The sequence below is a fragment of the Necator americanus genome, chromosome I, assembly GCF_031761385.1.
Source record: "Necator americanus strain Aroian chromosome I, whole genome shotgun sequence".
Lineage (NCBI taxonomy): Eukaryota > Metazoa > Nematoda > Chromadorea > Rhabditida > Ancylostomatidae > Necator > Necator americanus.
Window position 1 is genome coordinate 35171661 of NC_087371.1, and position 14240 is coordinate 35185900.

A 14240-nucleotide genomic window follows, 5' to 3' on the forward strand; every position below is an offset into this window, starting at 1 on the left:
CGATAACTTGTCGATGTATTAGGTGAGCTCATAATTTTTTAAATCATATGATTTGTTTTATTAGGCGATGGAAAGTGAAATAAAACATTATCTAGCGCCACCCTTAATGAATAAAAGATAAAATAGGAAATCTACTTGGGATGCGCCTCCACGTTCATTCAGAATCGTTTGAGGTCCACGAACGTGTAACTGGCCTATACAATGACTTCAGGAATCTAGCCGATGGGTCAAGACAGTGTTTTTATCCTCCCATACAAGTCTGGTACCAATTTATCGACCCTGGAGGTATGAAAGGCTTGGTGAGCACCAGGGCGACGTCGAACCATCGACCGTGTGGTTACAGTGGACCTCTAGTCGACTGCGCCACATCCTCCTTCGTCAATAAATAACCAACCAAAATCCGATTCTCCATAATAACAGATGTCTAGTTAGTCTTAAAAGTGATCAATGAATTAAATGAGTTCAATGCAAAACAACATATTTTGTGTCCGTTATCTTGCAAAATAGGAGTTTCGTTAACGTGAAAATTTCACAAGATGGAAAAGCAGACAAGCAAGGAAGAGAAATCTCAATATTGTCACATTCTCTACGGAAAAAAATTTGCTGTTATCAGAAGTTTTATAATTAAAGTTAAAACGATAAAGTTTCTGGCGTTAATCAATCCGCTTGGGACCCGCCACCACGTTCATTTCAATTCAGAATCGTTTGAGGTCTAGGAACGTGTAACTGGCCCACACAACGACTTGCGGTGGCTAGCCGATGTGTCAAGTCAGTGTTTTTATCCTCCTAGACAAGTCTGGTACCAATTTATCCGGCCCCCGGAGGGATGAAAGGCTTGGTGAGCGCTAGGGCGGATTCGAACCTCTGATCGATCGTGCAGGAAGCGGAACCTCTAACCGCTACACCACACCCGTTTTTTAATTAAATATGTTATTTTTCCTCTTCTATTTACTATCATATATCATTATTTATATATTATTCTAAATTTTATTATTATTCCTTGACAACATCCAGAAAATCCCTTCAGGATACTATTACAAATTCTTTATTTCAAATCTCAACAACAATGACAAATGCACACGAAGAAAGCAAAAGTACCTGTAACACGACTGATCAATGTTTCTTTTTTTCCTACAGAAATCTATAATAAATTAAAAAAATGCATAGAATTAGGATTAGGGAAAAATCCTAAAGTCCTCTTCCACAATGTACAATCAGTAACAGTGACTATGTTTTACAGTTTCATTTGATAATTTCCGTCCTGTGGCATTTCGTAGGCATAAATTCTTTCATGATTTTTCCCGTCAGCATAGAATTTTGGCTTTTCGTCCTTCTTCGCAGGCATGATATTTTCGATGAGGATCTTCTCTAATTTCACAATGGGAACCTCGAAGAGGCAACTCCAAACGAATGCGAATCCATAGGACATCACAACAACGGGAATAACTCGATAGACGTACTAAAAACACATTTTCACCCCCACAAAATTTTAGTCCGGAAATAAAGAAAAAAATTCTCCAGAAACATACCGTTCCCCAAATCGACACATAATGATATGGCCTGTCATCTATGTTAAATATATAGGTGATAACAAAAAAGTGTACAATATATCCACAATATGACAATCGACCCAGTGGTTTCCATAACGGATGATCCATAAACGTTGCAACTGGTCCTGTAACTTGTATGCTATGTCAACATCCGGAAAATGGGTGTTGGAAAAAAACGGGAGAAATTTCGAGAAACTCGTACTACCTCCCCAACCGAGGTGGTTCGCGATAATCACCCACGATACGGCCAGCGACCATCCAATTCGTGAGAAATTGTTGTAGGAGGCTCGTGTGAACTCACTGGAACTTATTGAAGTCGAAAGTAAATTGAAAGTAAAGTCCTACTTTGTTAACTGTAGAGTTACTGTAGATAGCTTGGATTTTTTCCAACACGCACTTTCTGGATTTGACATAACATACAAGTTACAATAACACCCTGCACATTGTTGCAGAAGGTCGTCGTCCTAATTAGTATCATATTACCGTACCTCATAATTGACTCAATCACTCAAAATACAAAAATTCTACTTACATTGCTCTAAAGGAGGCTCACCTAGAGCTTAATGTCACTTAGAGTCTATTGCGTAAATAAAGAAAGAAGAGCGTTCTCGAACCCCAGCGCTACGGGACCCCTATACAATTCAGTTCTGTGAGCTTTGTTGTTGGAGCTGGCGCGGGTCCCACTTCGCGCGCAACCGCCTACGCAACCTCACCGTACGTCTTTTACGTCTTCTACGTTTTTTTTTACGTTACTGTACGTCCATGAACTGCAACAACGCAACCTCACCACGACCTCATTCATATTCATTTTCATTTTCATATTCTTCCCTGTTGCATCAAGGAAATACAGGAAAAAAAGAGAGAAAAAAGATCAAGGAAAAAATAGTGCATAATTTTTCTTTCAGAAAAAAAGAGCACAGACACTTTTAAGAAAGAGACTGCAAAATATTCCGTCTTTGATGATATTTCTTTAAAAAATAAGCACTTCAAGAAGTATTTCCAATTGTAAGGGCGGTTTTGACCTTGTGGCAATAATTTACCGACAAAATTTCTATTTTAATCAATTTACAGATCAATCAAAGCGAGTGAAAATGGAAATTCAAATCGTTTTTTTTTAATATACAACCTTCCCTTGGGTATTTCTACTCAACTAACAGGTGATACTGTAGGGGGTACTGTAGCTACTGTCCACTGTCCAAATTTTGAATTCCGCTCACCTCCAATTATCGTCTCCTTTTATGTAGTGATACGGGCCGAAGAGGCACGCTAACGCTACCGCGGTAGCAATAGCCCATGCAGATGATATGACAAGCTGAAAAGCTGGGTGTTTTACTTTTTCTGGATCAATATATCCTATCTAAATAGGAATAGAAATAAATAGATAAATAAACAAAGAAATAAATAAATAAACAGGATAGAACCGTTCGTACCCAGTGAACTTTCGGCTTCTTTCCCATCGCTAGAAGATACCCGGCAGCAATTCCAATCAGATACGGAGTACAACGATTCCATGGTTTTTGGTAGAACTCATCGAAAAATTCCTCAGTATGCCTGGAACCGTAAGGAGATAAAGTGGAATAAACCTACTCCGTTGCAAAATCAACTTCAACTTCAGGATTTCCATACGGTTTCCAGGAAAACAAGTTTATGTGTTTTTTTGAAATTACTAAATTGCTCCTTGTTTACTGTTCGCGTGACGTATCCCTGCTTATTCTAATTCTATTCTTTTCTCATTGCTGGATTTTCTATTGTTTATTTGTATTCATTCCTTGCCTCTTATTCTGGGCACGCATTTGAGCGTAATAAATAAATAAATAAATAAATAAAAACAAAAACTCACGGCAGTGCAAATACTCCCATAATAGAAGCGGGAAGGTTATCACGAAATGTGATCACATAAACATATGCGACACTAACAGCACTAGCTAGGACAAGTAGAGCAGCACCTGAAAAAAAAATGTTTCGGTACGAATTCGAAATCGCTACTCTTAAAATCAACGTGTCACGAAAGTGACGACGTCAGAATCTTGCCACGATCATGTAGGAATAGGAGTGTAATTCACGATTATAATCATGCTCATTTCCCCGACGTAATCCAGAAAAGGGAATGTGAAATAGCCGTGTGTGTGATCCTGTCTTTCCAACAATGCAACTAATGACGCTTTAGAATGCAAGCGGCGCCCCTTTCGTCGTGAAGTCCCCGTAAATATGCTATTCGCAAATAATATAAATCAAATAAGCAGCAGATGCTGCTTCATCCGCATAATCATGGACATATTGCGGATTGCCCTCATTTTATTACCTGTAACAAGTTGCATCGTTGGAGAGATAGGATCACACAGGACAGTTTCCGATGCTTTTTCTTCTGGATAATTACGAAAAATTAAACGTGAACACGCTCAAGTACTCGTGAATTAAATCCCTTCTATATTCATGGAAAGATGGACAATTTCGTGGAAAAACACTCCGTACCAAGTAATGGTCGTATGAGTAGAGTGACGAGAAAAATTGGAGCTACGATGTAAAGCTGTGTGTCAACAGCCAAATACCATGTGATAGGATAGCATTCCTAAATAATCGTAAAAATTTGAGTCACCAATGGACGAGATGTGGAAAAAAGGTCCGAAACTATAAACGTACCGCAGTCATACCGAAAAGATTGTTAATATACAGCATATTACGCCACCAATACTTTTTGCATAGTTCAACAGCAGCCGTGTTGTTCCCTAACATGCCAGCAGCTGATGCAGTGAATGGTCCGTTAATAAGTGGAAGCATAACCGTAAAGAATCCGATAAAAATCATAACAGCTGGAGTAAGCCTGAAAGAAAAAAAAAACACGCTTAAGAATTCTCTTCTGTTGTTGTATATAAAACTGTAAAATGTGTTAAATATGTACTGTAAAGTAAGTAAGTAGTATAAGTATTAAGTAAGTAAGTAGTAAGTAGTAAGTGTAAGTATTGTACTGTAAAATAAGGCATTTCCGCTTTAAGAGCAACGAAACAGACTGTCCTCAAGAAATAAGGTCAGCTATATATTTAAAAATATCCTCCACCTTTATTTATTTACTGTTTATTATTTTATGTTCTTATAATTGTTTATTTTTTATATTCCTAGGTGATTTGAAGATCATATCAATTTTCAGTTTCTTCTCTTTCTTCAATTTCTTTTTCTTTTTTCTCTTTCTTTCAATTTTTCTTTCTCTGCGTAAAATGAACCGAATAAGAACATACTTTGTTGGCTTAAATAAGGAGAATAGAAAGAGTAGTTGAATAGAATTTCCTAGGATTGACTACATATGTAAAACGATCAAGGTAATCTATGTGCTCGAAGAATATTGGTAGAAAAACAGTTAGATCGATTCCTTTAAAAAAAAAGCTACCTGAGAGAACGAAAAATTCTTAGAGTATGTCAGGTCGAGGTGTCAAAAAATTCAAAAATACTTGAAGAACTCTGATGACTCTGATATTTTTCTATTTCTACACAGAAACTTTTGTATCCGAAGTAAGTTAAGCTAATTAATTAAATTAAGCTTATACGGTAAGGGGAAGAAATTCCCTCGATGTTACTGTAGGTTTAGTCTTACGAGACCTAGTCTTTAGTGAATCAAAGCCTTCGCTTTAACTTTAAATCACCTTAGCCGTCAAAGTGATCATTTAAGATCAGAAAAAGAGGCAGAAAACTTAGGGAAAGCAATATTTGTTTGCTAGTAGCCTAAGATAAATAAACAAGATAATAGTTGTTCTGGGATAACGCTGTATAAACTAAGAAATAAGCTAAAAACACACTAAACGTTCACCTGAGGTAACGATGCACATAGAACATCACCCATGTGAATGGATTCTTCACATATCTCATTGATGGTTTAGATTTGAAGAATAAATAAGCGACAAGAATTCCAGAGAGCAAGAAAAATGTGTCCACAGAGAGAAAAGCGTTCATAAATGTGGTGGATAGGAAAGGATTCCATATGGAGAAAACCGGTAATAGTGTATCTGTAAATGATGATTGAATTCTACAATTCGGAGCATCCCATTCCTTTTTTTTCTTGGAAATTATTGTACAAACCGCTATTTGCATTCTGGAGCAGAGTATGCCCTGCGGCTACCCATGTCATCGAAATAAATCGTATTGAGGCAAGTGATTTAATATTTCCTTCCTTATATGGACCTGTTTCTAGGATAGCCGAACCATTCGTGTATACCGAGTAGGATAATAGTACTCGCATAGCTGAAAGAAAAAAGTTTTCCAATGAAAATAACGACTAATAATAGATAAATAATAATTAATAAATAAATAAAAATAAATGAATAGAAAATAAACAATAATAATAAATAATGATTAAATAATAATGCAAAAAAGTTAAGTAAAAGTTAACTTTAACTAATATAGATAATTCTAAATAGTAGTGGTAAATAAAATAAATAATGAATAAATAATAATGCTAAAAAGTTAACTTTAACTTTTTAACATTATTATTTATTATTTATTATTATTTACTTGTTTTTTATTTATTCACTTTTTATATATTTATTATTATTTATCTATCATAAGTCAATATTTTCATCAGAAAACTTTTCTAAAATAAATAATGTTAAATAAATAATAAATAAGAACGATTAAATATTTTTAATGTGAGCATTATCAACTGATGGTAATGAATTAAATAATGAAAAAAAATTAAAATAATAATAGCAAAATAGTACTAATATAGATAGTTCTAAAAATAGTAATAAATAAAATAAAATAATAAATGATGACAGTGTTATTTACAATAATGTTACTTAGCTAAATAATAAATAATAAACAAATAACAATTTTCCAATAAATAGCCGTAGAAAATTTACCGTAACTTAACGATGACATAGACATTAAAATTCGATAGGAATGATTTAAAAAAAAGTGAAATGTTGATTTATTTGATAATAAAAAATAATAACTAAATAACACTAAAGTAAATAATTCTAAATACTGAACAAATTATTAATTTGATTACAAATAAATAGTAAACAAATTATTGACTTGAACGTTTCATTTTAATGTATCTTTAGCAGCAAAAAACTCATTACCCATGCTATTTCCTGGCTTTTTTTTATAGTAGACGTTTAATACGTAATCGATTACGGTCGCGATTATAGCCCATGCGATGAAAATTGCCATAAAACTCCTAAAATATTTTTTATCTCCATCTTTAATTGTGTAGAAGCCTAAAGGTCAGAATAGGAACTTCCAGGAGAAAAAAAAACAAGCAGCTGAACTTACATAAATATCCAGAAACCAGTTGAGGGCCGTACGCTTGTTGAAACACAATTAGAACGAATAAATTTCAACGGTAAACGACTTTGAACGTCAAGTGAGTTTAGGAGTTTTGGGATATCCTGAACGAGTACATAAAAGCGTAGGATTTCATGTAGAAATCGCAGATACCAACCTCTTCCGTACAACTCCTTGGCATACAAACAGCAATCCGAAAACTTGCCGTAACCAGAGTGGTTGAGGTCTACAAAACTATTATTATCATATGAATAACTTTATGAAAACTCATTTAAAATTTTTATCACCATATTTTCGGAAACTGCTTCCGCGTAGCAGTAATGTACTTGATAAGGCGCAACCAGTTCCATGCACTCTCTGTAGGAGCCGGAACTGATTAGGGTCATCTCCAGTAGGCCGGCTGGTATCTTTCCAAAAGCATCGATCTCTTCAAAAAAAATTTTTTTTCAATTCTTCTACATTATATATTTATATTATACATTATATTATACATTCATATTTATTATATTATTACTTATATTTATATTTATATTACACATTACATTATATATTATATATTAATTTTATTTTTGATGAGGAAGTTCAGCGATGTGACGTTGAAGCTTATCAGATAAATGTATTAATAAAGAATTATAATTAATGGATAGTCAGAGAAATCGATCAATACGGTCAATAATAATTTCTAATCCAGAGTTTAAATAGATTCCTCCTATAATTTATTAACTTATGGGGACAAGATCACTTCTGTTTCGCCTACACTGCAGGCTCCAGGACCAATACCTTATTTCTAGCTGCTGAATCCGGCATTTTAACCCAATAAAATCCACAAAACCTCGCATAACTCTCTTGAAAAGTTATTCTAAACTGTTTGGAAGTGTGCCAAAATTCCTCCTTTATGATCCCTAAGAGTAACTACGGACGTCGAAACGGTACCGTATTCAAGAGTTTCAACTTAAAGACAATTTTCTATGCTGAGTCCTAAGTGAAGTAAAAACGTTTTTTCGCTTCAATTGTTTCACTTTCTCTCTTTACTTTCTGTTTTTACTTTTACTTCTTAAATTAACATAGTTGGGACTATAGTCGAGTCAAAACGACATGAATCACGGGTGCAGTTGCGGTGTATTTGCGAACACGATCGAAACGGCGCTGTGGAGGCAGCAGTTGGGACCGAGGTGGGACCGTCGTAAACTACAGCGACGGGTGGTGCCAGTAAGGGTTTCACCACGCTCCCAGCCGCTACGCTTCACCGAAGCGGCTCGTGAGAAGTCGCGTACGCAATTGCGTACGTGTTTCATGTCGTTTTGACCTTACTATAATCGATGTAAATAAAATATTTGCTATTTGGTTAGACAATTTTTGTTTATTTTGATAGCAATTTCATATTCGCGGAATTGAATAAGTCCTCGTCCTTATTGGCAAAAAACTTGACCACCTCATTTTCACTGTGGCTCTCTTGAGGCCAGTTTTGTCCCGTCAAGAAAATTTTGCAAATGTTTGAAAGGTAATAGTCGCTTGGTGCCAGGTCTGAAGTGTACGGCGGGTGCGGCACGGACTACCCATCCACGTTCTCGGAGCTTCTGACGCGTCGTTAAGGATGTGGACTTCCTGGAGCTCTCATAGCTCTCATAATGGAACACAACACCCATCCTATTGCCGAATTCTGGACGGTTCCTGGTCAACAGCCCACATCGGTCCGATCAGTTGTTGACTGTAGAGGTCCGAGTTGAATGTTGGCCCGGTGGGAGGTGCTCATGGTGGGTGATTCTCTTCCAACCTCAACAACCCCACAGCAAAACCTTCCTGGCCATTAATCCCTCTTGGCGATCGTTTGGTTCAGCTCATCGCGATTGGACCACAATATTTTCGGTTTTTGTTCTCGTAATGTCACCTTGAAATCGCCGTATAGTAAATAAAAGCTGACGTGATGTTTATATCGTCAGATATGAGCCACTAAAGATACCCAGCAAAAACATCCAGAACTTTTTATTTCACCTAATAATCAATAAAAGTTTGTAATTTGTGAAATAGTGGTTAAAATAATGAATAATGGCAAAAAAAAAAGAATTCGGTTAGCTCACGTTTTATTGCAAACATATTCTCATTGAGAATCTTGTTCTCCTCATCCGTACAACCATTGTTTTCTCGGCATTTCTGGAGCGTTGTGAAAACCAAGCTAAGACTTTCCGCAAAAACCGCTCCATCCTTAAGGCACTGCTCGGACACATTGGTGGAGTTATCGACAGCGGCGAAAATCTGAAATTTTAGGATTTTCGTTGAAAAAAAAGGACTTTCCCTACTAAATCTGATACGATTAAATGAATTATGAGGTAATCAAGAAGGTTAAGTTTAGGATTTTAAGTGAATAGCTCTTAAGGTTGTGCTAGAGTATATAATAATGCAAATTTAATAATAATAATAAATATAATAATTAAAAGAAGATATGACAGCTCAACAAAGTGACTGACACCAACAATGAGCGAAATGTACGAGAGGAGGAGCGGTGGCCGCCGCACTCCTCGTATCGACTCTCTTCTTGATCTACCCAGGAAAATGTTGGGTAAATCATAAAAATATCGCGATATTGACGATTTTGGAATCTCTTCATGGATCTTTTCCCTCTTTTCTTTCTTTCTTTCTTCGTGTTTCTGTAAAATCGCTTTCTTCCTCGAGGACTTCTAGATTCCACTATACAAGATTTATTTTGGGAATTCTCAGAAAAGATCAAGTAATGGATCATTTTCATCGATTGCCTTTGCTCACGTCCAGGTTTGAGTTTTCCATGAACGGATAGAGGTAAGGGGTAAGGTAGTTCATTTACTTCATTCAATTCACTCACTATTCACTATTCACATTATTCACTATTATTTCGAATATTCACATTTCGAATATTTTTTTTGTAAAATTTCTACGAGGAAATAAATGTGATCATGGTTATATTCATGATCTCCTACGCCTCTATTACTACCCCACCGTGCAGAGATTCGAACAACACCAATTTCCTGGTGAGCTACCTTTGAGAAAAAGTTCTTCCCCTTGTAGTGTAATAATAAAAAAAAAATGAAGTCCGCCACGTGATAACTCTTCACAATTGTTTTTGTGAGTTTTTATCAGTGGAATTAAAGTCGTTCTGTGGATGCTTCCAGACCCAAACAAGAAAAGACCTCCTGGTCGTAAAAAGTTAGAAAATTCTAGACGGAGGTGGTGTAAGAAGATCTGAGGGACACTTAAAGTTGACAGGCAGTTCAGTCAAGACTTAAATTTCCATCGTTTATGGAATAGTGACGGATAGATAGGTTCCAAATGCAAATTTTATCTGAAGATCGATCAGAATGACCTCGGATATCTTCAAGGATGACACATCCAGGCGAAGACTCCACGGATAACCGCCTTAAGGCGTAACATCAGCCCGCCGAAAAGGCTCGCAGGACGATTATGCCGGATTTGGAGGAGGGTGATTCCGTCTATCTCTTCCTAATTGTCATAAAAAACGGCTCGGAAGCGGCGCGTGCTCAAGGCTGACCGCGCTCCAATCGAACTCGTTGTAGAAAATAGCGCCCCGGAACGCTCGAAGCCGCATCTTCCGGGCCGTTTTTGACGGCAATTAAGGGAAAATGGATGGAAGCACCCTCCTCCCCATAATCTACGACCCCGTGTAGGTATTACCCACCTGAAACCCGTCCCAGATTCGTAGGGTGATACCTTTAAGTCGAGTCAAGTTAAGTCATCAGTAGAACAAGATCTTATCGATTGTTAAATGATTTGAATCGACAAGTTGCAATCTTTACGCCATGATTCAAGGAATGTGGAACTTTTACGCTCTAGAATAAGGTCTATTTTACCACAATCAAAACCTGACTCATTAAGAACTACTACTTCTCAGAAAATTGCAGAAAAATTGCAAAAATTTGATCATTTCAACTTCATTTCAGCTTCATTTCATTCAAATGCATTTCATTTCTCTTGACTCAGGTTCATTCAATGGATTCTCACTAGAATTGCGTCATATATTGCAAGGATTTGCAATTATAGTTGCCAAAATGTTTGCGTTCCTGAAACTTGTGTGGACAACAATATCCCGACACGTACAGACCTAATCCTAAATATGTGTTGTGTCATATATCTACATTACAGACTTCTATCAGTTATCATGAATTTTGAGTTTTTTTTTTCAAGGAAAAATGTTCATTTAGCATGGCGAGAGTCACTTGTTTACCGTAAGATTTTGCTCTTTTCTACTTCTAGATAAGAGGGAACCCGATTATATGATGCTTTCTCCTTTGGAAATGTTATTGACGTTGTCATGTCGCTCATGTTATGGACGTTGTCATGTCGCTGTCAAAATTCCCATGTGTACTGTTCTATGTGATGAGAATTGGCATCTGTGAACTACAAATGAGTTTTTTCATGAATTAATTTTAAATTTCACCTAAGAAAGACAAAAAAAAAACAAGAAGAAACAGAAAACGATGTAATTGTTTAAATCAGCTCAGGTAGAAGCTGAAAGGAGGAGTTTTAGGAAAACAAAAAGGTTGACTGACTGATTGGTTTGAACATGTAAAAAGTCATTTTATGTTTTAAAAAATTTTTTCATTCATTGATCATTTTTTTACCTTTTTTCTTTTTTTTTTTTGAAATTTCATTCTCTTTTTTTTTAACTTGATTTCTGGAATATAATAAGAAACAAAAAATAAGCGGAGGGAAACCTACATATCTACTAACGTCGCGTATTTATCAGTGGTTTTCCTTTTCAAAAAATTTCACTGCTTGAACATTAAAAAGCCGAAAAAAGTTGTTGCCCATGTTCGACTGTCTTTGAATCTCGGCATGTTGAAACGTAGTTTTTAATTGATTTTCTTGAGCTGTAGCCAAGATTGTCAGTGGAGAAAAAAGTATTAATGGAGAAGAAAAAGTTTTATACTTTGTTGGAAAAAAAACTGGATGTGTTGCCAAGGTTTTTGTTGTTCTGACTTTTTTTTTTTAGAAAAAAAAAACAGAAGACAGCTTACTGTGTTCTTAGTTTTAGAAAAAAAAACAACTTTAACAAAAAAAAGGATTAATCCATGAGTGAGTGAACTTTCAAAAATAGTGCCTTACGTACCTCCGTGAATGAGTTCGGCGATGTTGCGGTGTTCACCGCTTTGAAGTATAAGATCGAAAATATTAGGAGTTGATGGAACATTGGTGACTACGGGCGAAGGCGTAATGAGCTAGTATTTATAGAATTTTAGTTGATTAGAAGATTCGAAGTATTGATAAATGTCGTCTGTCGGGGACAATCTACAGCCTCGGTGTGACTCGAAAAGTGCTTATCGTTTTCGAGTTTGTGCTTTGTTTAAGGTGTATAGCACGGAATAAGCAAAGTTCGTTGTTTGTGTACTGTAAGCGATCACATCTCGATCACAAACTCCACCACCGGAATTAGCGCCGGCTACTGATTAGCAGGTGATGTGATGCGCCTACACGATCTAATAATACAACGGCCATGTAAGCTAAAAATTTTTACACAAAAAGCAAAAATTTCAAAAGATTTTAAATTAAATTTTTGCTTTCTTTTTCAAATTCTGCCTCAGGTTCTCATTTTGCCATTTTTTTTTCTTCTAAGAAATAGACCCTAAAAGGTGCTCAATGCAACCAGGTGTTCGATGATAATCGCCCTGATGTAGCACTTTAAATTTTAGGAAAATGTAATCTTCTAAATTTGTTCTAAATTTTAATTTTTTTTAATTTTTTTTTAAAGCGACATAGCCGAAACGTTAGCTAATAAATTTATTTAACAACCTTGTGTACAGCTCATCAAACTCGATAATATAAATTTTTTAATTTTTCTAAAATTTGAAGTCTTCTGAGAAAACAAAAATCGAAAGGTCTCTTCTATAACAAAAATGAGACCCTTTATCATAAATTAAACTCGAAAACTTAAATTTTGGAAAAAGTAAGAATAGATAAAGAAAATAATAAATTTAATAATAAATTGAACAAATATAATGATAAAAATCCATGGAACGACTGAAAGAATCCATGGAAATTTGAATAAATATAATGATAAGAATCCATTGAACGAATATCTGCAAATTTTCTTCTTATCGTGAGGACGAGGGAATTGGTAGAGGGTGAATCTTGAACCAAATAGTTTAGGATCTGTGCCTTGTAGAAAAAAAAAACTGACTTCCATTTTTTGATAAAGGAACTGAAACTGAATTGAAAATTTTTCAAGTTCATGTTTGAAAAGAAAAAATATTTTACATTTTTTAGATTTGTTTTTCAAGTTCCCATATAAAACGTGAGACCTCAGATGCACTTTCATGAAACTTTATAGTTTCCTCCATAGAGCACATAGTGATGGCGCCCTGGAGCTTCCTAAATGTTTTATCTTACAGTTCTTAATGTTTTTTCTCATTTCTCTCTCAGTAATATGTTGTTCCTCTTCATTTTTGAATGTACGAAAGTTATCGTTTCTTCTTGTATGGAAAACTATCTGCCAGAAAAATCTTACACTTTGTGATAGAGTGATTACCTATCCTACCTTCTGTAGGGTGATGAGGCGCTTGAGGGGATAAATCACTAATGGCTTTGAATTTTCCAGGCTTTGACGAAGGCGATAACGCCGAAACGTTAGCTGTTGTTCAATAAAGGCGATCAATACCAATCTTGGCTACAACTCAAGAAAATCAATTAAAAACTACGTTTCAACATGCCGAGATTCAAAGACAGTCGAACATGGACAATATCTTACACTTTGTTTTATTGTATTTGAAAAAAAAATTTAAATTTTCTCCTAGCTATGCATCGCCAGCATGATGCTGTGATGCGCTCTGTGGAGGTTGAATTTAGAATCAATGCGAACTTTTCTTCATAATCTATGCGAAAGAGAATTTTTTTCAAGTGTATTCCTAGTGCATCACTTGTTATCAATCTCTAAATGTGATAAGAATCTTGTCTGCGTACTATAGACTCTTCTTCCTTCATCGTATTGTCGAGAAAAATAAAAAAATGATAATTTATTGTAGTAGAAATACGTACAAAATAATTATCTGTTAATACATCCACGGGGCGGGTGTACCGCAGTCGGTGAGAAGTTCCGCTTCCTGCACGATCGATCAGAGGTTCGAATCCACCCTAGTGCTCACCAAACCCTTCATCCCTCCGGGGTCCGGATAAATTGGTACCATACTTGTCTGGGAGGATAAAAACACTGACTTGACTCATCGGCTCGCCCCCGCAAGTCATTGCCTAGGCCAGTTACACGTCCGTAAACCTATCAAACGATTCTGGATTGAAGTGAACGTGGTGGTGCGGGTCCTAAGCGGATTGATTAACGCCAGAAAAATTTAACTTTAACTTTAATACATCCACATATATCTCACATGGGGCGCTTTAAAAAATGAATGCGCCACATTTCCAACCTTAAATTTTCTC

At 35.9% G+C, this 14240-nt stretch overlaps 1 protein-coding gene across 1 annotated transcript; it reads right to left on the reverse strand.

The window, feature by feature from the left end:
• Positions 1-1234: 1234 nt before the first annotated feature.
• RB195_007854 (uncharacterized protein) lies at positions 1235-12003 on the reverse strand (the record flags this gene model as incomplete). The annotated part of the gene is made up of 16 exons (XM_064181707.1): positions 1235-1459; positions 1530-1675; positions 1756-1850; positions 2768-2862; positions 2981-3101; positions 3391-3496; positions 4023-4119; positions 4191-4371; positions 5350-5545; positions 5619-5780; positions 6620-6717; positions 6813-6928; positions 6982-7050; positions 7112-7251; positions 8903-9077; positions 11923-12003. The coding sequence occupies 16 exons, from the start codon at positions 12001-12003 to the stop codon at positions 1235-1237; spliced, it is 2103 nt and encodes a 700-aa protein (XP_064038476.1).
• Positions 12004-14240: the final 2237 nt, after the last annotated feature.